Source organism: Ambystoma mexicanum, chromosome 2p (genome assembly GCF_040938575.1).
Source record: "Ambystoma mexicanum isolate Mex_15411 chromosome 2p, UKY_AmexF1_1, whole genome shotgun sequence".
Taxonomy (NCBI): domain Eukaryota; kingdom Metazoa; phylum Chordata; class Amphibia; order Caudata; family Ambystomatidae; genus Ambystoma; species Ambystoma mexicanum.
The window spans coordinates 666,519,819-666,544,519 of NC_090923.1; the positions used below are offsets into that span (position 1 = coordinate 666,519,819).

A 24,701-nucleotide genomic window follows, 5' to 3' on the forward strand; every position below is an offset into this window, starting at 1 on the left:
TAGGTTTAATACATACGGTCTGATATTTCAAATACTACCTCACTCAACATGAGCCCCTAACTTTGTCTACAGAGTGTTGAAGGTCTGCGGAAGATCAAAAGACAGTTTTATAGTCTACATCCCCGGAAGAGAACCTAATGCGTACCTCTGCAATGTACCGAATGCAACCATGGATTTCTCCACAGCCCCTACTAGCAGCAATTTGGCCAGTATAGCTGCACTGTTGCTCCTGTCACAGAATTGAAGCACACCTGATTTTGAAAGGGGTGGACTTCATATGTTGAAGTACAGTACTAATGATTCATATGCAGTACCATCTTTTTTTGTTTTTATTAAAATGCAGACTTAAATCAGGGCTTTAAGTGGGTTGGGGCTAGCTGGAGTGCAGCTGTGACAGTCTCACAAAACTATTAATGAGCCAGGGCTTTGCTGGGGCTCCTCGGAGTCTCTGATGCAAGTGCTGAGGCAATTTCATTTCTCCAGGGCACGCCAACTGTTACTGGCTCATAGTATACCATGAGTAAATACCAAATTCACAGAAGTAATAAAATGGTAGACCATGGTTAACCTTTAAAAAACACGGATGCTAAATGTCTAAGGGATAGACCATGGATACCCATGGCCTAATGGTGTCCATGCTGCAATGGACATACATAGTTGTCCCGGATGCAGAAGAGTTCGGATAAACATGAATAACGATGGATAGACATGAAAATTTAGATGTTGGGCATGTTAGTTTATCCCATGTTCACTTTACCTACAGATTATCATCAATTTGTGGTTTATTAAAATCAAAGAAGACAGCTGGTGACCATGGTTAAGAGGAGTTGCCCCAAAATAGCACAGATCAATTAACCTTTGCTGAACCTGAAACATACACCTCTACTGAAACATTTGCCTCTCAACAATTTAAAGGTCCCCACCATGGGAGGATCCTAACAATACTAGGATGTGTTTAATGAATTATCAAGCTTAAAAATATCAGCTGTGTTAGATAGAAAGAACACTAATATAAACATTTATACACGCAATGTGAACTATTACAGGAATGTATTAATTCATGCAGAACTGAAAACATAACTCACTGTAGTTGTGCAAATGATTCTGGGTATGCAAATTTCCTCCACCCTATAGAACCCGATGTTTGTTTTCTCTCCCAGCAGCAGAGGTTCGTGCTATGGCCTACATTGCATAGGATACATGCAACTTCCTCACATTTCACACATGGAGGGAACATGGAATGGTGTGGTTGGTGTGAAATAAATTAGTATCTTATAGAAGGGTGGAGTTTCGGGTTCCTTTAAAGGTGTTCTAAAAAACAGAAGTAGAATTTTATTGTTGACAGAAATACAAGTTATCCTCCCAAAAATGAATACACCTCGACTTTATAATTATCCACGGAAAAAGAAACGAGCCAAATTAAAGGTCCACATCCTTTGAGCATGGACAACCCATGGTCAAATTATATTTTCCTCAATCAATGTTGAGCACGAATGACAATGGACAGCTCAGATCTGTCCTGTTATACTCCTATTACATGGACAAAGGCCATGGACATAATGACCTGGATTCATGGAGAGTTGATAGAGAAAATTACCATGGATGAAATGAAAGGACGGACCAGGGATGGACGACTCAATTCACTCATAAAGGCAGGGGCAGCAGAAGAACGGGACATGACACTGTAAGTTCCTTTAGAGTTCTCACTAAATGCCTACCAATTGCACTCAAATACAATATGTTAGTGACCCTATAACTAGGAACTCAGGGCCACATTACCTACTTTATTGTATGAACCATTTACTGTGGTGGGTCTCCTCCGATTGGTCCAGACTCTATGATATTCAAGTAAGATTACCGACCAATGTCTATCTACATCTAATTGTCACTCTCATGGTGAGGTATGGGCCTCATTATGGGAGCTGTTCAGAATCATTTTCTCCAGGAAAACACTGTATGACTCGGGTGAACAATTCTGGCATCTGGGATTGCGAGGCATTAGATCTTTCAGGTATCGATACACCTCTAAACCTTTTTTATTTTTGTATGTGAAGTGTGGGTATAAAATATACTCTGGCCTGTAAAGAAACGGGCTAGCTGCAGCCTTCAAGCAACTTGGAAATGGGATGTTAACAGGGGTGGGTGGCAAAGAAAAAACCATGGTCCTGACGAATTGAGGATGTGATGTTATCAGGCCAAATTTTAGTGGTAAAGGGAAAGCCAGTATTCAGTGTCTAAGCTACAGTAGTCAGAGCTGTTACAAGAGGTGAAATAACAGAAGTAGATGTTGGATCGATGATGCAGGAGAGAATTCCAGAAGATGAAGGATATGCAGAGAGCTGAGTTTCTTGGACCAGGCCAGACAGATGTAGAGGAGGTTCTGGCTGTCTCATATTTGCTGTAGCGATGACTAGTAAGGTTGAAATATCTAAGAGAGGAATTCTAGTGAGCAACAATGGAGTGCCTTGAGGGTCAGGCACCACGTGGATTCTATCCCGAAACAACAGCCAGTATAGGAACATCAGCATTGGTGTGATATAGCCCTGATGGCTCAGACCAAAAAGAAGTCTGATGGCATGATCTTGGACTCTCTGGAGTTTAAATCCATAGTACAAACGATTTCTCTTGTCCTGTATTGCATACACATTGTACTGAACTGTGCACCCTCACTACACCTCATTGTATTCCTGTTTGGGCTGGTAAGGGAAGACACTGGTGCCAACTGACATGCCCCAGTTTGAGGGGACAGGAAACTCACCCATACCACTGGCTTCTAGAAACCTGGAGCCTGTATAGATCCTGTGCTGGAACAGACACCATGTGCACTTTTGCAACAGACGATGGTTTGCCATCTACGCATTTACATAAATGCTTGAACACTAGCTCCACCATACCAGCGTCTCAAGGAGCTATATTCATGACGCCAACAGGTGAATAGAAGCTGAAGATCTTCTAGCCAACTTTTTTCTGAAGCACTAGGAGAATCTGCAATACTCGAAAATATACTGTTACTCCAATATTCTCCTTCCCCGATAGTGTTATTTGTCCAGAAACATAAACCTGGCTTTTCCCCCAGACTACGGTATTTGGCCTCTTTGTGGCCAGTATTCCCCTACCGATGAAGTGTTATTTCCTGGTCAGATAGCTAACATTTGAACAGCTTTGAGGTGCCTCTGGAGGTCCTTACAGAATGGGAAGATCACAGCCCATGATCTGGCTGAGGCACATCCTCGGTTGCCTGCTCTCAGTGATTTTGACCTGTGTTTCAACTTCCTACTGTCCTGAACATGGACTCTCAATAGATTAACATTGGGCGCCATTCGTTCCCAAAGACAATCAAGGGACATTTAAAGGCACAATGTAATGCTTTAGGCCATCTAAATTAGGTAATCTATCATTGAATATAATCACAATCATGACAATCAACCCGTGACTGGTTTCCTTTGTCAATGTAACATTTGTACATTACTGATTAAATGTACGTCTTTTAAAAGAAACTTTAAAAAACTTTTCTTAACTGGTGCAGTAGAACCATGTCAAACTTCTCATCCTTTCCCAGTGCTATAACTTTCGATTCGAAGGTCTGAGTGTGGCGTGTGTGCTGTTCCTTATTTTTCCATGACCTGCTAATGAAAAAATGGTCTGGTACTACTAAAGCAATTCTTTATTTTGTCTGTTGCTGTGCTGGGTCACAAGTCTTTCCTGAACTTCGGAATGCTGCCACCTGGGAGTCAGACTCTGGCTGCTCAGCTACAATACCCTGAGGTCTCTGATCTGGACAAGTGGCTTCCGAGAGGGTGATTCACACCTTTATCATTTTACATCAGCTCTGGAATGCATGCTGACACCGATGGTACCGTCTCTCATTACCAAGTTAAGGGCCAGGAAGAAAATGACCCATCAACGTATATGACATCAGAAAACACAGCACCCCCTTTGCCCAGATTGCAGTAGGGGCAGTGGTTGGATCTGCAATTCTAGGCACATTGATAGTTCCTAAAGTGGCATTCTAAGGGCATCTCCTGGTAATCTCTGCTCAATCTACTGGAAACAGAATGTGGGCCTTACTGACAAAAGCGTTTTGCATGGGACTTTACCACTGGAACATGCTTTTGTAAATTAGGTCTTTTTGTGGCTCATTACGAGTATGGCGGTGTGGAAGAAAAGTGGCGGTAACGGAATTGCTGTCACCTTTCCCGTTCCACCATACTACGAATTTGGCCGTGGAGTGGGGGAGGGGATTTACCTCCAGCATCACGCTGGAGGTAGATCCTCCCACTTTCTTCCCCCTAAAAAAAAAGATGGTATTACTCCAGTGGTAATTTCACTGGTGGCAATTGGGGATGCTTGTGGTCTCTCTGCAGTAGGGAGTTAACCAAGCAGTTTGGGCTGGACTGCCCCTTTTGTAGTGGGACCAAGCCCGCTTTGCATATGGTCTTTACCCTTTTGTAACGGCTTAGCAGGCAAAGAACGATGGTCTGGGAAGGTTTCCCAGAGCAATGCCAGAGGTTGTTTAGTTGTGCCTCAGCAACATGGGTAGTCAGGTGATGCAACCCATTTACAACCAATGCACATTGTCCTATATACATAGCACACCTCTAGCCCAGATGCTTTAGAAATGGGGGAATTCTGCCCTCAGAAATATAATGTATATCTTGTCATCTTAGACTATCCCCCATTCCCCACCTGAAAGTGCTGTAGGGGTTGCCACCTTCAAATGTGACTAAGGTTGTTAAAAAGCGAGTGCATCAGTGGAGCATCCTGCAGGGCCAACCTTTGAGCAGAGCCCATGTTCAACTGGCATTAAGCCACACACATCACGGACATAGTGTGACAAAATGACTACTGCTCTGGAGTACAGGGATACGCAGGGATTGGCCAGTATAGCTGCACTGTTGCTCCTGTCACAGAATTGAAGCACACCTGATTTTGAAAGGGGTGGACTTCATATGTTGAAGTACAGTACTAATGATTCATATGCAGTACCATCTTTTTTTTGTTTTTATTAAAATGCAGACTTAAATCAGGGCTTTAAGTGGGTTGGGGCTAGCTGGAGTGCAGCTGTGACAGTCTCACAAAACTATTAATGAGCCAGGGCTTTGCTGGGGCTCCTCAGAGTCTCCGATGCAAGTGCTGAGACAATTTGATTTCTCCAGGGCACGCCAACTGTTACTGGCGCATAGTATACCATGAGCAAATACCAAATTCACAGAAGTAATAAAATGGTAGACCATGGTTAACCTTTGAAAAACACGGATGCTAAATGTCTAAGGGATAGACCATGGATGCGCATGGCCTAATGGTGTCCATGCTACAATGGACATACATAGTTGTCCCGGATGCAGAAGAGTTCGGATAAACATGAATAACGATGGATAGACATGAAAATTTAGATGTTGGGCATGTTAGTTTATCCCATGTTCACTTTACCTACAGATTATCATCAATTTGTGGTTTATTAAAATCAAAGAAGACAGCTGGTGACCACGGTTAAGAGGAGTTGCCCCAAAATAGCACAGATCAATGAACCTTTGCTGAACCTGAAACATACACCTCTACTGAAACATTTGCCTCTCAACAATTTAAAGGTCCCCACCATGGGAGGATCCTAACAATACTAGGATGTGTTTAATGAATTATCAAGCTTAAAAATATCAGCTGTGTTAGATAGAAAGAACACTAATATAAACATGTATACACGCAATGTGAACTATTACAGGAATGTATTAATTCATGCAGAACTGAAAACATAACTCACTGTAGTTGTGCAAATGATTCTGGGTATGCAAATTTCCTCCACCCTATAGAACCCGATGTTTGTTTTCTCTCCCAGCAGCAGAGGTTCGTGCTATGGCCTACATTGCATAGGATACATGCAACTTCCTCACATTTCACACATGGAGGGAACATGGAATGGTGTGGTTGGTGTGAAATAAATTAGTATCTTATAGAAGGGTGGAGTTTCGGGTTCCTTTAAAGGTGTTCTAAAAAACAGAAGTAGAATTTTATTGTTGACAGAAATACAAGTTATCCTCCCAAAAATGAATACACCTCGACTTTATAATTATCCACGGAAAAAGAAACGAGCCAAATTAAAGGTCCACATCCTTTGAGCATGGACAACCCATGGTCAAATTATATTTTCCTCAATCAATGTTGAGCACGAATGACAATGGACAGCTCAGATCTGTCCTGTTATACTCCTATTACATGGACAAAGGCCATGGACATAATGACCTGGATTCATGGAGAGTTGATAGAGAAAATTACCATGGATGAAATGAAAGGACGGACCAGGGATGGACGACTCAATTCACTCATAAAGGCAGGGGCAGCAGAAGAACGGGACATGACACTGTAAGTTCCTTTAGAGTTCTCACTAAATGCCTACCAATTGCACTCAAATACAATATGTTAGTGACCCTATAACTAGGAACTCAGGGCCACATTACCTACTTTATTGTATGAACCATTTACTGTGGTGGGTCTCCTCCGATTGGTCCAGACTCTATGATATTCAAGTAAGATTACCGACCAATGTCTATCTACATCTAATTGTCACTCTCATGGTGAGGTATGGGCCTCATTATGGGAGCTGTTCAGAATCATTTTCTCCAGGAAAACACTGTATGACTCGGGTGAACAATTCTGGCATCTGGGATTGCGAGGCATTAGATCTTTCAGGTATCGATACACCTCTAAACCTTTTTTATTTTTGTATGTGAAGTGTGGGTATAAAATATACTCTGGCCTGTAAAGAAACGGGCTAGCTGCAGCCTTCAAGCAACTTGGAAATGGGATGTTAACAGGGGTGGGTGGCAAAGAAAAAACCATGGTCCTGACGAATTGAGGATGTGATGTTATCAGGCCAAATTTTAGTGGTAAAGGGAAAGCCAGTATTCAGTGTCTAAGCTACAGTAGTCAGAGCTGTTACAAGAGGTGAAATAACAGAAGTAGATGTTGGATCGATGATGCAGGAGAGAATTCCAGAAGATGAAGGATATGCAGAGAGCTGAGTTTCTTGGACCAGGCCTGACAGATGTAGAGGAGGTTCTGGCTGTCTCATATTTGCTGTAGCGATGACTAGTAAGGTTGAAATATCTAAGAGAGGAATTCTAGTGAGCAACAATGGAGTGCCTTGAGGGTCAGGCACCACGTGGATTCTATCCCGAAACAACAGCCAGTATAGGAACATCAGCATTGGTGTGATATAGCCCTGATGGCTCAGACCAAAAAGAAGTCTGATGGCATGATCTTGGACTCTCTGGAGTTTAAATCCATAGTACAAACGATTTCTCTTGTCCTGTATTGCATACACATTGTACTGAACTGTGCACCCTCACTACACCTCATTGTATTCCTGTTTGGGCTGGTAAGGGAAGACACTGGTGCCAACTGACATGCCCCAGTTTGAGGGGACAGGAAACTCACCCATACCACTGGCTTCTAGAAACCTGGAGCCTGTATAGATCCTGTGCTGGAACAGACACCATGTGCACTTTTGCAACAGACGATGGTTTGCCATCTACGCATTTACATAAATGCTTGAACACTAGCTCCACCATACCAGCGTCTCAAGGAGCTATATTCATGACGCCAACAGGTGAATAGAAGCTGAAGATCTTCTAGCCAACTTTTTTCTGAAGCACTAGGAGAATCTGCAATACTCGAAAATATACTGTTACTCCAATATTCTCCTTCCCCGATAGTGTTATTTGTCCAGAAACATAAACCTGGCTTTTCCCCCAGACTACGGTATTTGGCCTCTTTGTGGCCAGTATTCCCCTACCGATGAAGTGTTATTTCCTGGTCAGATAGCTAACATTTGAACAGCTTTGAGGTGCCTCTGGAGGTCCTTACAGAATGGGAAGATCACAGCCCATGATCTGGCTGAGGCACATCCTCGGTTGCCTGCTCTCAGTGATTTTGACCTGTGTTTCAACTTCCTACTGTCCTGAACATGGACTCTCAATAGATTAACATTGGGCGCCATTCGTTCCCAAAGACAATCAAGGGACATTTAAAGGCACAATGTAATGCTTTAGGCCATCTAAATTAGGTAATCTATCATTGAATATAATCACAATCATGACAATCAACCCGTGACTGGTTTCCTTTGTCAATGTAACATTTGTACATTACTGATTAAATGTACGTCTTTTAAAAGAAACTTTAAAAAACTTTTCTTAACTGGTGCAGTAGAACCATGTCAAACTTCTCATCCTTTCCCAGTGCTATAACTTTCGATTCGAAGGTCTGAGTGTGGCGTGTGTGCTGTTCCTTATTGTTCCATGACCTGCTAATGAAAAAATGGTCTGGTACTACTAAAGCAATTCTTTATTTTGTCTGTTGCTGTGCTGGGTCACAAGTCTTTCCTGAACTTCGGAATGCTGCCACCTGGGAGTCAGACTCTGGCTGCTCAGCTACAATACCCTGAGGTCTCTGATCTGGACAAGTGGCTTCCGAGAGAGTGATTCACACCTTTATCATTTTACATCAGCTCTGGAATGCATGCTGACACCGATGGTACCGTCTCTCATTACCAAGTTAAGGGCCAGGAAGAAAATGACCCATCAACGTATATGACATCAGAAAACACAGCACCCCCTTTGCCCAGATTGCAGTAGGGGCAGTGGTTGGATCTGCAATTCTAGGCACATTGATAGTTCCTAAAGTGGCATTCTAAGGGCATCTCCTGGTAATCTCTGCTCAATCTACTGGAAACAGAATGTGGGCCTTACTGACAAAAGCGTTTTGCATGGGACTTTACCACTGGAACATGCTTTTGTAAATTAGGTCTTTTTGTGGCTCATTACGAGTATGGCGGTGTGGAAGAAAAGTGGCGGTAACGGAATTGCTGTCACCTTTCCCGTTCCACCATACTACGAATTTGGCCGTGGAGTGGGGGAGGGGATTTACCTCCAGCATCACGCTGGAGGTAGATCCTCCCACTTTCTTCCCCCTAAAAAAAAAGATGGTATTACTCCAGTGGTAATTTCACTGGTGGCAATTGGGGATGCTTGTGGTCTCTCTGCAGTAGGGAGTTAACCAAGCAGTTTGGGCTGGACTGCCCCTTTTGTAGTGGGACCAAGCCCGCTTTGCATATGGTCTTTACCCTTTTGTAACGGCTTAGCAGGCAAAGAACGATGGTCTGGGAAGGTTTCCCAGAGCAATGCCAGAGGTTGTTTAGTTGTGCCTCAGCAACATGGGTAGTCAGGTGATGCAACCCATTTACAACCAATGCACATTGTCCTATATACATAGCACACCTCTAACCCAGATGCTTTAGAAATGGGGGAATTCTGCCCTCAGAAATATAATGTATATCTTGTCATCTTAGACTATCCCCCATTCCCCACCTGAAAGTGCTGTAGGGGTTGCCACCTTCAAATGTGACTAAGGTTGTTAAAAAGCGAGTGCATCAGTGGAGCATCCTGCAGGGCCAACCTTTGAGCAGAGCCCATGTTCAACTGGCATTAAGCCACACACATCACGGACATAGTGTGACAAAATGACTACTGCTCTGGCGTACAGGGATACGCAGTGGCTAAACCATCTACTTAGCCTCGCACTAATAAACCAGGAGTGATCCAATCATAAATGTGAAATAGGCACAGTTCCACAGGTATATTTCCTTCACCTCGTTTGGTGGCACAGGCTGAGACCAGGCTATACGTTCAAAAGGGGTGTTGCTGATAGAAACCCAAAAACATTAGTACAATGAATCCAGCATAAGAGAACGTGCAATCAAGGTACTGTACAAGTACTGAATTTCAATAAAACAATACAATGCATTCAACCAACTAAAAACACTAGCAAAAACCCACTCATGTAAAGAACCCCCGTAAATGGAGACTTTGGTAGAATAGAACTCTAGGTAGATGAGCGGGGTGTACAGGCTCTTAATTGGCACAATGTCAATGTTCAAGAATGTCATTGAAGAAAAAGGCAGAGACAGGGGGCTTAAAAGTCATTCTGGTCCTGAAAGTGAACCAGATGGGACAGGGCTTTTTCAGAGTACCCAATTCTTGTCTTTATGGGCTCAACAACATCAAACCATGGTTCTTGGCGCTTTTTATTTATTTTTGTTGGTTTGTGATGCAGGCTCCGAATGGTTACGTCAGCATTCAAGATGGTGAGACAATGGGCCTCATTACGAGTCCGGCGGTAACCGAGGCGGTAAAACCGCCTGGTTACCGCCAGACTCGTATTACCATTCAACCTCTGTGATTCTCGGAATTACCAGGGCATTCCAACCCCGGTTTTCTGGGAATAACAGAGGCGGAATGGTGTTAATCCCCATTCCCATTGAGTCCTACGAGACTCAATGGGATTGGGGATTATGGAAACACTGGCAGCATCTTGTAATGCTGCCGGTGTTTCCTCGTCCGCCTGCAGGCGGGCGGTGTTAAACCCGCCAGGTCAAACCTGGCGGGAACATCACCTCCCGCCTGCAGGAGTCGGGATCAGGCGGTCTGGAAACAACGGTGGTGGCAGGTTTACTGCCACCGTTATTTCCGGACCGCCTGATTTGTAATGAGGCCCAATGTCTTCCAACAGTTCGAGCAGTTCCCGAGTCAGCGGTGAGGCAATGGCTTTTGGTGAGTTGAGTCGGAATTTATGTCAGCAAGTTCAATGACCTCCAGCAGGTCGAGTCCATGGTCAAATCAGTTGCTCCCTCGAAGGTCAAGACTGCAGTCAAGTTGCTCGAGACGGTCTGAGGAAATAGGTCGAGCTGAGGTCGAAATGACTTGAAGTACGCTTAGCTTGCCAAAAGCAACACCAAGGATCCTCACCAGCTCAAAGGGTGTCGAAAGAGGTCAAATCTGGCTTGAGGGAGTAAACCAGGATTACAGCTGCTCGTGGACTTCTGGGTTGATGTTGCACTCCCATTCCAGTGAGCTTGGCTGGCATCTATGGATGATACTTCACTTCCAGTGAACAAGAGCCTGGTTCCAGTGCTGCCAGCGAGAGAAGCCTTAGTCCAACAGCAGTCAACCTCATTGTTTCCTGGGGAGGGTTACGGGACAGAGCTCTCCTCTGCCTTTGATGCCTTCTTTCTTCACCTCTATGGTAGAGGATTTTAGAATGGACTGCTCTCCCAAGAGAGGTCCAAAAGTGCATCCTTCTTCTCTTGATGGTCCAAAGACGAATTAAAGAATGAGGTGGTGTCACTCTCTTTTTAAAGGCAAAATGTCACAGGGGATTGGTCCAAAGCAAGCCTGCTGTAAGGGTTCTAATCATGGTTGTTGTTGTAACAAGTTCCCCCTGCCTTAAGGCATGACACTCAGAAATCCTTGCCAGCAGGAAATGGAGGGGACAGGAAAAGAAAACAGAAATGAATAGAATAGTAAATATTTCCAGGACTACCTTCCCGGTAAGCCTACTCTAACTCTACCCCTTTCCAAGGGGAACCAGTGGTCAGCACCATGGCGTGAGGGGGCCTTTTGTTATGTCAGTGCCGGACTTTGGAGCACGGTTCCCAGGGACTCTCCTAGGGGAAGAAGTACCCCTACTTAAGAGGCAGCATCCTGGCTATTGTTTTATATAGCAACTGTGGAGCCAAAAGACCAATACACATCAGTCGTACCATAGCTGGCCCTGCTCACAGAGCTGACCCGGGTGAGATATCAAGTTGTTAAGGCTGCATAATTGTGTGTCCTTAGCATTCACCGTGCCACAACCAGTCATGGCTGATATTTGAAGATTTATTTGCCACCAGATTAACCGAGGCATACAATTATTACAATGTAGATGCATGCTGCAGAAGAATGCCACCTCCACCTGCAAGAACTTTGCATTCGAGCAGCAGTAAGCAATGCAGAAGAATGCCACCTTACCTGCAGGAACTTTGCATTCGAGCAGCAGTAAGCAATGCATATGTGTCCTGTGAACCTGCTCTGTGCAACAGTAGGGATGGGACTGAGGTTGTCTGTAAACTATTTCAGCCAAGGCACATGTTTGCACTATAACTTCATCGTAAATAATGTATTAAAGGGGACCTGATCAGTAGATCTCCCTTTCAGAAACAGAGTTGCCTGCATCATTTTACTTTAATAAAAATGAAAAGATACTGGGATTTCACACACTCACAATATGGTATTCTGTCACACATACTGTGAAGTCATAGTAGCTCAGTCAGACCGAATGAGCAGGGACCCTCAACCGATGTCACCTATACAGCATACATCAATTATGGGACCCTCTAACCCACATTTCATTGAACAATCCAGGGACCCACAAGTTCACTGCACCTGTGCAACATACCTTAATCCAGGATTCTCAAAATCACAGAACACACACATCATACATCACACCAGAAAACCCAAAATAAATGAACCGTCACATCATGACTCAATCTAAGGACCCTAAACCCCACTGCATATGCACATCATAGATAATGGGCCCCATAATCATTTACCTGTACACTGTACATCAGCCTGTGGCGTCTCAAACCGTTTATACCAACCCAAAAGTGATACCCACAGACCCAACCCCTGTCCCCCTTGGTGGCTCTCTCAAGACTCTATACTAGTTCCCCGGCTTTTCACACATTTAACTGGCTTCCTCACCTCCTCTGGGTTTTCCTACCACCTCTTCGAGGACAATACACAAATCATATTCTCCTTCTCTACTTTTATCCTGACCACACTCCCCTCATATCTGGTTGCACATCCGCTATCTGCCACTGGACGGCTCATGCTAAGTGCACCTACATATCAACATCAACCTACAGACCCTTAAACTGGCTGCACCTGACCAGCATACATCATGCAGGGACACACCTCATTCAGCATTTCCCTGCTCACTGTTGATTGCTTTTGTATGCATGTCTTGCTGAAACACTGGTATCCTCACTAAACAAATCAATACACAATATTTACATTGTGTTGGTTCTGTGGGATTTAGAGTCAATGAATGTATAATGTGTGGGTGCATGGGGTCCCTAGTGTAATGTCTGATGGGTAGGTACAGTTTTGGCATCCCTGCATGATGTATGCTGTGCAGGTGCAGCCAGTTTAAGGGGCTGTAGATTTTTGTTTATATTGTAGGAGTGAGCCCCTAATCACCTTATCCAAGGCAGGCCACCACTTATGAAGCAAGTGCACGTTTGTAAATAAAGCAAGCGTATTGTACAATCATCCTGGGGGGAGCAGGAATATGGCGTGGAGTCAAACTAACCCAAGTCTTGCAGAACCACAAAAGTTGACACATTATATACATTTTTGCAACAGTTAAAACACTCCCATATATTTTATTACAAACCACCCCCACACATAATTGGACAGAACCTATACAAAGAAATCCCATCTGTCTCCAGTTCTTCCATTCTCATAGATCATCAAAGCTTGACTACTGCAACAACCTCTTTGCAGGCACCTCCAAACAGAGTATCACCAAAATCCAGGTAATCCAAAATAATGCCCTATGCTCAGCACTCAACATACCAAAAAGAGATCGCATTTCAGCAGTAAGAATGGAGGCCCAATAGCTCCCCATTCACGAAATGATCATCTTCAAAACAGTTTCTACCACTCACAAATGCCTGGCTAACTCAGCTCTCGCGTACCTGCCACCAAAAATCAAGAGAGCCAATACCATCAGACCGGCAAGTTCAGCCCACACCCACCGCCTTGCACTACCCAAATTTAAATGAGCCAGAGGAGGAGGTGCCAGCTTCCCAACATTGTTTCCATCATTGTTCTCTTTATCTTCCCCGTCGCTCCTAAATTCTCCACTGTTCCTACTACTTACTTTACTCCCTACTCCTCTACTCCCTACTCTCCCTTTCTTCCCCACCCCCCCTCTCTTCCTCATCCTCATATGCAAATTGTTCTACATACAGTTTTTTCTGGTTTGATTCATGTATATTATTATTGCTTCTACTGTTCATGTTCGATGTATTCTTGTTGTTAAACTGTAAAGCGCCTTACATTAAGGCGCTATATAAAAATAATAAATACAAATACAAATACAAATATTGGCAGCTAATCACTGGAATGTACCCTCCTGCCCCAATAGCAGAGGAATCCTACTGGGCCTTCCGAAAAAATCTAAATTGGGCTGTTTGCCCTAAGCAGCATTCATTTTTTAAAATGTTATTAATGTGTTATAGTTCACAGGTAAACACAGTACACGTTACAAACATCACAATAGAAACAACAACTTAAAAACTTCAAAAAACACTTTTCCTCAATTTTAGATATCATCACATACATTGGAGCACCTATAAAGCATTATTAAAACATATTAAAAACGCAGTTCCAAATCAGCTTTACATCACCTTAAAGGGTCAACTTCACGTCACGTGGATATATTCTAGTTTAACAGCAACCAGTACTTAATTTTTAAAAGTGCTATACATCCAAGTTAATTAATTGAAGTCTGACAGATTCATATTTCCCAATTATGGTCAAAGTCACATTCTTAACCAGGCTTTAAAACCTCATTTATAAAACGAATGGCAGCCAACAACCATTTGAAGGATATATCAATAAAAATACTCTGCCATACCGAACCTGAATTTATCAAAATCCTTTAAAAGGTGTGAAAAATATGTCTGACGTTTCCTGGTCAGTTCTGGGCAGACACGCGTCAGATGATATATTGGTTTCAATAGGATTGACTCTTTTGCAAAATCTACATCATCTTAAATTGAGGGCAATACCACCACGGGCCACCAAAATTCTGTTAGTGGGGAACAAATTCAACTGAACGCGTAGACACTTAACATGCCAGTATAGCCCAGGTCATTTCTTCAAATAATGTGCCAAAGTGTTGTAGGGTCGAATATCCAACAGCAAGCCAGAGAATAGACAGCAGTTCCTAACACGGTCAATTGTGTCAATCGAATCTGATTCCCATACTCTCTTTTTAACTTTTCAAAAGATGTGTTAAGTGGTACTCCACTGAGGAGTTAATGGCACTTAAGTATTTCAAGGCACTGTCTGTGCCAAACTATGAGGGCAGGCAGAGCTTTTAACTATAGGGCATGCTTTAACATCACCCAACTTGACCTCTCTTCTGCCAGGACAATCTTTCGCAAGTCGTTTAGGTTTTTCCATTTCATCAGAGCTTCTAGCGAGGTCAGACCCAATTCATACCTTATGACCAGTATTGGCAAACTGGGAGACACCTTTAATATTCTTCCCCAAAATACTCCTTCGAGCTTTGACCATTGCTCTGTAAGGGAGAAGAAAGTAGTTTCAGCACCATAGGTCACCACCGGTACCACCTTCTTACAATACAATTCACGAACCAGGATAATCGAAAATAACCCAAATTGATTGTCTAGAAAGATGGCCTGAGTGTCCAATGCTGTGATATTTTGTTTCTTCATGGCGAACTGTCTCGCTCTGTCATCTGTTTGCAAAATTGGGAAGCCCAAATATACAAAATGATCCACCTTCTCTAGGGGTTGCTCATTGATGAACCATTTGAATTGTCCTCCTGCCTTTCCTCTGACCTTTTGCACGCTAAGAATGTATGACTTGGGGACACTAATCATTAAATTATTCTTTTTCGTGTACACCTCCAATGTGTTTAGCTGACGCTGCAATCCAATGGGCGTGTGATCCATTAGGATCAGGTTGTCAGCGTATAATAGATAATTAATCGTTGTGTTTAATTTTGGAGGAAAGAATTTAGCACTCAAAAAGGCCTCACTCAAATCAGAGAGGAAGAGAATAAATAAAACCGGTTCCAGCAGGCAGCCTTGCTTCAAACCTCTTGCTGTTTGAAATGGAGCGGTTAATCTGCTTCTCTGTCAAGTCGCACACACATGGAGTATCCATGTGTAGGGCTATTAATATAACCATTAGGGCAGGAGGACAACCCCATTTGTGCAGTTTGACCCATAACCTGTTCAGAGGGACTGTATCTAAAGCCATGGAAACTTATTTTTGTCAATGCCCCCTTTAACAATTGCAGCGCACAGCTATTCATCTCAGTACATGCTCCCGAGAAAATCCTGTTTGGAAACGATCCATCCTTCCATTCTCGTTGGCTCAGTTTTGCAGGTCTCTTAGAACTAGGCCTGAGAAGATCTTGGCTGGGCAATCCAACATGGATATCGGCCTATAGTTGGAGGTGCTTAAACGGTAGCCTTTCCTTAAAGATAGGGACCACAATCACTGTGAGCCACGTCTCTAGGTCAGTTTTCTCCCAGAGTACGGTCCTAAACATAGTGTCTAGGAGACCTGCCCAGGTTTGGGGATTATTTTTAAAAACAATCATCGCCAGACCATCTGACCCCAGGGCCATAGATTCTGTGTCACCCTCTAGTTTATAGATGTCCATAAAGTACGCCTTCCATGCTTGTTCAGATATCAGATTTATTTGGGAACCCGTTTGGGCTTGGTAGATATCTGTAATTAAGTTCCAGAAGTCATGCAAGTTTTTACTTGCCATGACCTCTAGCATCTCATGAGCGTCCTTCAGAATGAAATGATGACGGTAATGGCATGGCCATGCCCTATAAACCACCTTCAGGTGCTTACCGCCTGTCTGGTCTTCGTGAATGGTCTCCTTGAGAGAACACCATAATTCTCTCTTTCTTAATAAGATAACTCCATCAAATGTATGTTTGTGAATCATTTTAACCAGTTTTCTTTTGGGCAATAGGTTATAAATCAATTCCCAGATTGCTCGGGTGACCTTACTCCTAAAACGCTGTTCAAAATAATTGTTGAATTCCCCAGAGTCCAGAATACTATTAAAAGCTGACATTTAATACTCATTCCACTTTGTTTTGTCCCCCCCTTGTTAACGTCTAATTCAAAGGCAGAGCCTATCTGGTTTTATTTTCGAGAGGGTATGTCCCAAACAAGTCTCAGAGGTAAGTGGTCACTCGCCAAGGTTTCCGCCATGGACAGTAACTCAATTCAATCAGTTTCATCATAGCATGAACTTTATTTGCAAATGGTTGGGAAAAATGTATGAACTATATGCATGTCTGTAATGTAGTTCCTCCAAGCTTCCTCATTGAGTTGAACTTGTCTCGCAGCAGCGCCTGTGTGCCCTTGGGCTTAGGCGCTTTACAAATGTAAAAATAAATACATTACCCTAACTACCATCTTCAGCTCATGTGTAGAACACACCTCTTCTTAGGATTCGTCTGTGGTAGGTCATGGCATCATCACATAGATAACATTTGTGCAGAAACACAATTCATTAGAAGTAGCAACTGGCCTGAAACCTCTTGACCCTAATTGTACATGGTTTGCATGGATAGTTCAGATATGAGGAAGGCAGAATAAACAGGTTCCCTTTGAACTGGCGATAAATATTTCATCCACCCCAACTTTACTGGTGTCCCAGAACATCTAAATGACTACCATTTCCGCACGCACAGCACATCTCAAAATACCCTCCCTCATTTCTGTTAGTACATGGTGCACGTGTGCATTGCAAAACGAGTAAAATACCATGATATAGGAGGAGGGGTGAAGATAGATAAGGGCACAGGAATCATTAAATTAAAAGAAAGCAAGGAAAGGGTCACGAGCAAGCAAAGAAGGGACATCAAGCAGATAAGCTTTTGAGACACTAAAGCATTGGGTCAAGAGGCAGCAGGCAAAAGGTGAAGAGGCTGCAGGCAGGAGAAAATATAAAAGGGAGCTACCATGGTGGGAAGAGAGATATACTGAGGAGGCAGCAAAGAGGAGGCGACCAAGACAATACTTTAATTGAAAAAAAAGGGAAAGCTCTGAGAACCATAAACAGAGAAACAAAGCAACACTTGGGAGATAAAGTCAACTACTAAACTAGCAAAACTTTGCACCAGGAAGGAGAGAGAGGTGAAGCAGTCAGTTGAGCTTTCAGCAGTCAGTTGAGCTCTCAGCAGTAACCCCTATTAGCAAAGATTATAGCACCAGGAAGGAGGAGTAAGAGGTGAAGCAGTCATCCGACCTCTCAGCAGGCTTCCTGCAACATGGCCATGTCAAATGTCAGTGTCCTTCCTATGTTTATGACGACTCCAGGACCAGCAAAAATCAAGTGGGCTCAATGGAAGAAGGGATTCATCCATTACTTAAAAGCTGTCGGTGGAAATTCTTTCTCTACTGGCAGAAAACTTGCTCTATTAATGCATCATCTAGGTTACAAAGGTCAAAGAATATATGAAACACTACCACAGATCGTGAGCGATGGCGAAGGGGATGTTATGTCTGAGTTAGATGCTGCATTTGCGAAGTTGGATCTTCATTTCAATCCAAAGACAAGCACTACCCTTGAAAGGTATAACTTTCGCAGGCGAGTACGGGAACCAGTAGAATCAGTGGAGGAGTATGTTACTGCTCTCTGCCATTTAGCATCGTCATGCAAGTTTCAAGGGTCTTATGATGAACATTTACGTGACCAATTCATGACTCATTGCTGTTCCGATTGCATACGTGAGGAACTATGGCTCAAGGATGATCCCAGTTTGGATGAGGTGTTGGTTATTGCTCGCAGCGTTGAACATTCATTAGCTTGCATTGCGAAACTAGCCAAAAAAGACACCAATGAGACAAAGGTAGACATTCTGATTGTCAGTGATCAGAAAAACAAGAAAAAGGGTAGGGACAAAGAAAAGATGTCCTTTCGTAGTGGAAATGATACCAAGATATACAGGCAGAAGGGTGAGAGAGGAGAAAAAGAAGAAAGATTGTGCTACCGATGTGCCTGCAACACTCACTTCGCTGCATCTGTGGTATGTCCGGGAAGAAAAGCAACATGCTCTAAATGCAAGAGAAGGGGTCACTTTGCAAACTGTTGTAAAAGCTACCAGAGCAATCAGAAGGTGTTATATGTCACCGGGCGATGAAATGACTTTCCTTTGGAAAATGTTATAGTCAATACATTAAATGCTGTGGGTGATGCAAAGAGGAGCATGATCACGTTTTGGATAGAGTGCTTACAGTATTTGAGAGGAATGGCATTGTGTTAAGAGAGGATAAATGTAAATTTGGTGTTGAGAAGGTTGAATACTTACGGCATGAAATAACAAGGAGTGGAGTGAGACCAAAAGAAAGCCATGTGAGTGCCATAAAAGATATAAAGAGCCCAGAGGATAAAGCACAGTTGAGGTCCTTTTTGGGAATGACTGAGTTTTATCAAAAATGTGTGCGTAATTAATCCAGCAAGGTGATTGAACTGAGAAAGTTGTTAAAAAAGGATGCAAGTTTGTCTGGACTCATAAGTGTGAGGAGGAGTTCAAAATGTTGAAGAAGGAGATTGATTTAGCTCAGCCATTAGGGCATTTTAACACTGGTCGCCAGAGTAAAGTTACAGTGGATGCATCCGAAGTGGGGATTGGAGCAGTGTTATCTCAAGTGGATGAAAGGGGGAAAGAACACATTATAGCTCATGCATCGCAAGGTCTGAAGGGGGCGGAGTGTCGCTACTCTGTGCGGGAAAAGGAGGCATTGGCCTGTTATTGGGCTATGGAAAGATTCAGGAGTTTTATTTGGGGCACATGTTTTGTGTTATGTACAGACCATAAACGTTTGAAGGAGATCCTGGAGAACAAAGGTTTGGACAAGGTGTCCAGAAGGGTTGTGGGGTGGATTACTCGCATGGAATGTCATGAATTTTCAGTCGAGATAATACCTGGAAAAGAAAATGATTGAGGAGGAAGGAAGAATCTGATTTGTGTGTTGAAGATATGGAGATGGAAATGGTTTTTGTAAACACTGATTGGATAATATCAAAGGAGGAATGGTTGGAGGAGAAGAGCAAAGATGAGTGTTTAACGATGGTGAAGACATATGTGGAATAGGGTGTGTGGCCCAGGAAAGCTGAGTTGGAACAAGGTACAGAACCATTTTGGGAAGTCAGGAATGAACTCAGTGCGGTGGATGGCATTCTATTCAGGTGGGAACGTGATGTTGTAACTGGGTTTTTGTGAAATAGAGTGATTGATCTAGCGCACACGGGGCACATAGGTGTTACTAAAACAAAGGGTGTTCTAAGAAGTGATTACTGGTGGCCTGGTTTTGATAGGGACATAGAAAGAAGGCTGTTGGAGTGCTCCATGTGTAGGAACATTGGAAAAGGAGAGGTTGCTAAACAACAACCTCTTGTGGAAGTTGATGTGCCGAGTGGCGTTTGGCGAGATCTTGCTATCGACATTCTGGGTCCAGTTGAGTTGGGTTATAGAAGAGGAAAATTTGTGGTAGTAATAATAGTTGGTGTGAGTTCAGTGGGGTTAGAGACACTTCTGGAGAAACCATGGTGAAGGAATTGCAACAAGTGTTTGCTAAGGAGGGTGTGCCAGAAAGCTTTCGTATGGACAATGGACCCCAAGTCATGGTGGTTGTTTTGGTAGGTATTTGAAAGAGTGTGGAGTCAACCACAAAAGGACTGCCTTGTATCACCCAGATTCGAATGGGTGTGTAGAAAGGATGAATAGGTGCATCATGGAGAGTATCCGCATGGCGAATGAAACAGGTTGCACCAAGAAGGTTGCCATTCAGGACATCAATATACTTACATGTGTGTTTCCATTAATAGGTTGATAATAGCTTTGTAAATGCTAAGTGTACTTACAGGTATGTATGATGCATTAGCTTTATTATATTTGGAATGCTTCTATGTCAGCTGGTGAGGTAGCATTCCACATAGCTGTGATGTAGCTGTGTATTTTCATCTGATGTTCCAATTGTGTCGGTTGCTGTCTTCATTAGTACCTGGAAGCGTCCGTAACTGCTGGAGGTCTTTGTTTGTATTATCAAACTAAATAAACAACAGATAACTGGTCCGTGGTCTCCTGTAGTTTCATACTTAACATAAAGCTCCAAGGTATTTAGGTGCGATCGGTGCTCTGGATGTGGCTGGGTTCACTGTTAACAAGTCTAAGCCCATTCAGCTGATACTGTCTTGTATGTGGTTTCCTGAGAGTTATCTGTAAAAGAGAGTGCTGGCTTGTAAGTACTACAGTATGGTCTGTGTACAAATTCACTTGCCTTCCATTCCGGTGTGTCTGTGGGCATTCTCCCTGGGTGTAGTTACCTGGTTCATTTATATTCTGTATGGTGAATCAATATTGCATTCACTGATGTCCTAGTTACAAATCATCATACTGCTCGAATTAGTTTCAAGGAAGGGTGCGTTCACCTGTAATTGTATATGTGAACGTATCAGCGGCTAAACTACATCAAAAGGGTGCATCATGGGATATGCGGCAGGTGGAGACTTACCCAAGCAATTGGTGCTTATGTTTCAAAATGGCAGAGGTGAGATTCCACGAGTGCTCGCTGCCACCATCTTGAGACTGACCTTAAATGGCATTGCCCCGTCACACAGGCATGACATGGCACTGACGTCAGAGCAGTGTGCAGCGTCGGGAGGACGCCTCCCAATGGGATCAATCTCCCACATCGACTCTTGCAGTGTCCTGTGCCCGTTACGCACAGCAACGCACCTGCACATTAAATAATGTGATCATTCCATATGAATTGGGGTCTAGTATTATATGTGAAATTGAGAGCCCATATTGTAAATCTATGTGGCACAACGCTGCTGTTTAGTAGCAAAAAACAAGGATCTTTCACATGGCTTATAGCCCGTATTGCAATTGCTTGTGCGCTATGCTGTTTGTCTGAATGTTATGGCTGGGCGAATTTATGACAGAGTATTAGTATGGTATTGAATGCTCAGCACATAAGGGATGATTCTGGTGGGCAGTCTTTAAAGTGTTTTGCTGCTGCCTGTCTAATCTTGATGAGCAAGGTCATTGAGTGGTAAGTATATGTGCATTATGGAGTGCTAACCACATCTTTAGAAGAGTTTAGTAGCGTTCTGCAGGTTGTCCCAAACAACTGCCTGCATGTGTAAGAGGCACCTTTGTATCTTCTGGTCAAGCAACCATACAATCCCTCCCCCGGGGCAGGTTTTGTAGACAAACGCAGTAGGCATATCGATTAGTCCAATTACCTGCTGCACCTTCATTTGTGCCATCCGTTCTGCATTGGAAGGTCCGGTTGATCATCAAGTGTATAGTCCACACCCTATTGTTAGCTAAGAGCCAGCGATTCCTTAATAATTGCCATCTGTTATCATCTCTGTGGTATTGTGGTCCCTGCTCGCCTCCCGCTATGTGTGGTTCATCTGGTATTCTGTGAGCCATTACCCATAAGGGTGACCCTGTTATTTAATATAATCAAGGTGAGTGTGTTGTCCCAAAACGCAGGAGGTTCACCTACTCATAATACATATTCAAATCACTGCTGTATGTTGTGCACAAATACCGTTCTCTGATTCATGAAAAGACCTGCAAATCATCTTCTTTGTTCAGACCTGTGCCAGTACTTTGCAATTTACAGATTATTTTCGCCTCCTCTTGCCTTGGTATCAATTCACGGTTACCAAGGCGGCCATCTTGTCAGATGTGCTTGATTCCCACACATTTTATTGTATCTTTCTTATCCATTTGGTGTTGTGGAGCCCAATGTTCTTGTAGGGGACGTCTCCTTTCATTGATATTGGTGAGGTTCAATTTCAGGTGTTCTCGTATTCTCAGACCTAGTTCCCTGATGGTGGACCCTACGTACAGTTTATTGCAAACTCAGATGATATAGATCACACATTTGGCTCAGCAATTGATCAGATCCCTGATGAACAATTTCTGTTTGTCGCAAAGGTTTTTACATTATTGTATGCATGTTTGCACATGGTGCATGTCATACATTTATAAAAATCCTTTTAGTTTAAGTCCCGTTGAGATGCTAATATGTTAAACAGCTGTATTGCTAATGTCAAACTGGTCTAGACTCCTCTGCTAATGCAATTGTCTCTGTTATTCAATGCCCTGCTTTATTATGTAATGTCTTTCCACACTACGGTCCTCCACAATCCCATAACTGCTCTTTACAGCACTTTAAGAGCATATCAATGGCAATTGAACACTTTACAAATACCACACTTTACAAATACCACACAAAATGTCACCTGCACTGTGGTGGGAGCCGTCACTCCTCTGTACAACGTCTACCTATGCACCCCACAACCCAACACACAAACACGCTCAACCTCATCTCCTACCTGATAAACATGATGATTCCCACTCTGGCAATGTCTTCATGCAGGACCTTCCATGAGCTCTCAATCAAGTCCTTCTGGGTGCTGGAGATGCACAGGGGCGCCGGCTGTGTCGTGTTTGGGCCCCCTCCTTCAGGGATGGATTCAGAGGTGGCTTCCGGTCCTATTGAGTCGGGGACTGTCTTGTCAGATGATACTCCTGGTCCTGACAGCGCACATCCCCCCATCTTGTCAAGGGACAATGAAGCAGCAATCCAAAAGGCAGTGCTGGGGAGAAAGCAACATACTAGTAAATAGCTCAGTGGGTTGAGTACCAACTGCATAGATCTGCAAGTAAACTGCAAATTATAGATTCTAATCTCAGTATGATGGCGCTCAGTGGGGTAATGCACCTGCTGCAGAGAAGTGTGCGGTGCAAGCATGCCACATGTTTGTCAGGTTTACTTCTTTCAGAGGTTGAACATTTTTTAACATTCACAAGAGTGATAAAAACAGGTGTTATTTAAGTGACAAGTGACAAAAATCAATTCTATTTTTGCTATAGAGTGCAGTCAAAAACGACTGGTATTGCCTGCATTCTTAACATTCTGTCTTCAGAAGTAGACAGGGAAACAACAGTGGAATTTCCAGTGAAGATTGTGTTTGAACAAGACACTTCGTCTCTGGCAGGACATTTTTTCTTGTTGCAACAGGCTATTTAACCCATGTAAGAGAAAGATAAAACATTTAAAGATGCTTTCACTTGGTTAGAGAGAACCTGTTTACTTGTACGTGATGCCTAATGCATGCTCTGGTTAACCCTGTTCCAGTTCAACCAAGTAGCAATTAAAATGCTTAACTTATTTGTTTTAGTTATCTGTTGTCGGCTTGTTCCCTGTTTCCCCTTGTTATTTATTGTTCCATTTACTATTCTTTCAGCTTAAGGACAACCTTAGCCCTCGGTAGGGCTCATTCCCTCAGAACATATACTTTGTTCATTTCTCACACTAGTGCTTGGTTGACTGTGTGAGGTCAGTTCTTGTTTATTATTTTCTATGACTATTTCCACATGGGGCCTTTACTTCCCTTGGGTGCCCGGTATGATTTATCTATTTGTTTTACTTGCTTTTACTGTCCTGGCTCTCTCGTGGTTTCCTTTCATTAGTGTTCATGCACAGCGTATGTAGCGGGCACCCCTGTGGTTGGGCAGTCATTATTATTATTCTTTACCTCCGCATCTGGGATGTTGAATTGATTTTCTCTTCAATTCCCAGCACCAAATTATTTCTCCCTTTCTCTATAATTGGCTGCTAATAGGTGGCACATAGTGGGTACAGTTCGTAAACAATTTCCTTTCTTTGTTTTTTGGGAGGAGGGGCACTGCCACTTAGTTATGCAGTTCTGCTCTTCTCTTGCAGTCTTCTGTTCCATACCTCCTGATGAAGACGTTGTGCATTAGACATACCACGTCGAAACCGGTTGAGTTTTGCTCCCAAGGGATGTGATCTACACTACATGGTTATCCCTAGATCTGCCCTTGTGATAGATTGTTTTAACAACTTTTTTTCTATTGTACGTTTCTCTGCTCCTATAAAATCAAATAACATATATTAAAACTATTAGCTGGGCTGTGATGATTGTGCTCACTCCCCATTATGAAGTAATTTTGTCTCTTTTTTTAGCTATTGTTGTTTGGATGATTG

The 24,701-nt window shown here is 43.1% G+C and overlaps 1 protein-coding gene across 4 annotated transcripts in view; it reads right to left on the reverse strand.

Moving 5' to 3' along the window:
• The window catches only part of LOC138566675 (neuroglobin-like), a 370,623-nt gene that overhangs the window by 308,058 nt on the left and 37,864 nt on the right, over nt 1–24,701 (reverse strand). For all 4 annotated transcript variants that reach the window (XM_069644241.1, XM_069644243.1, XM_069644242.1 and 1 more), the window contains one exon: nt 23,023–23,286. In XM_069644241.1, the coding sequence (XP_069500342.1) occupies nt 23,023–23,286 (264 nt within the window). The remainder of the gene's footprint in view (nt 1–23,022; nt 23,287–24,701) is intronic.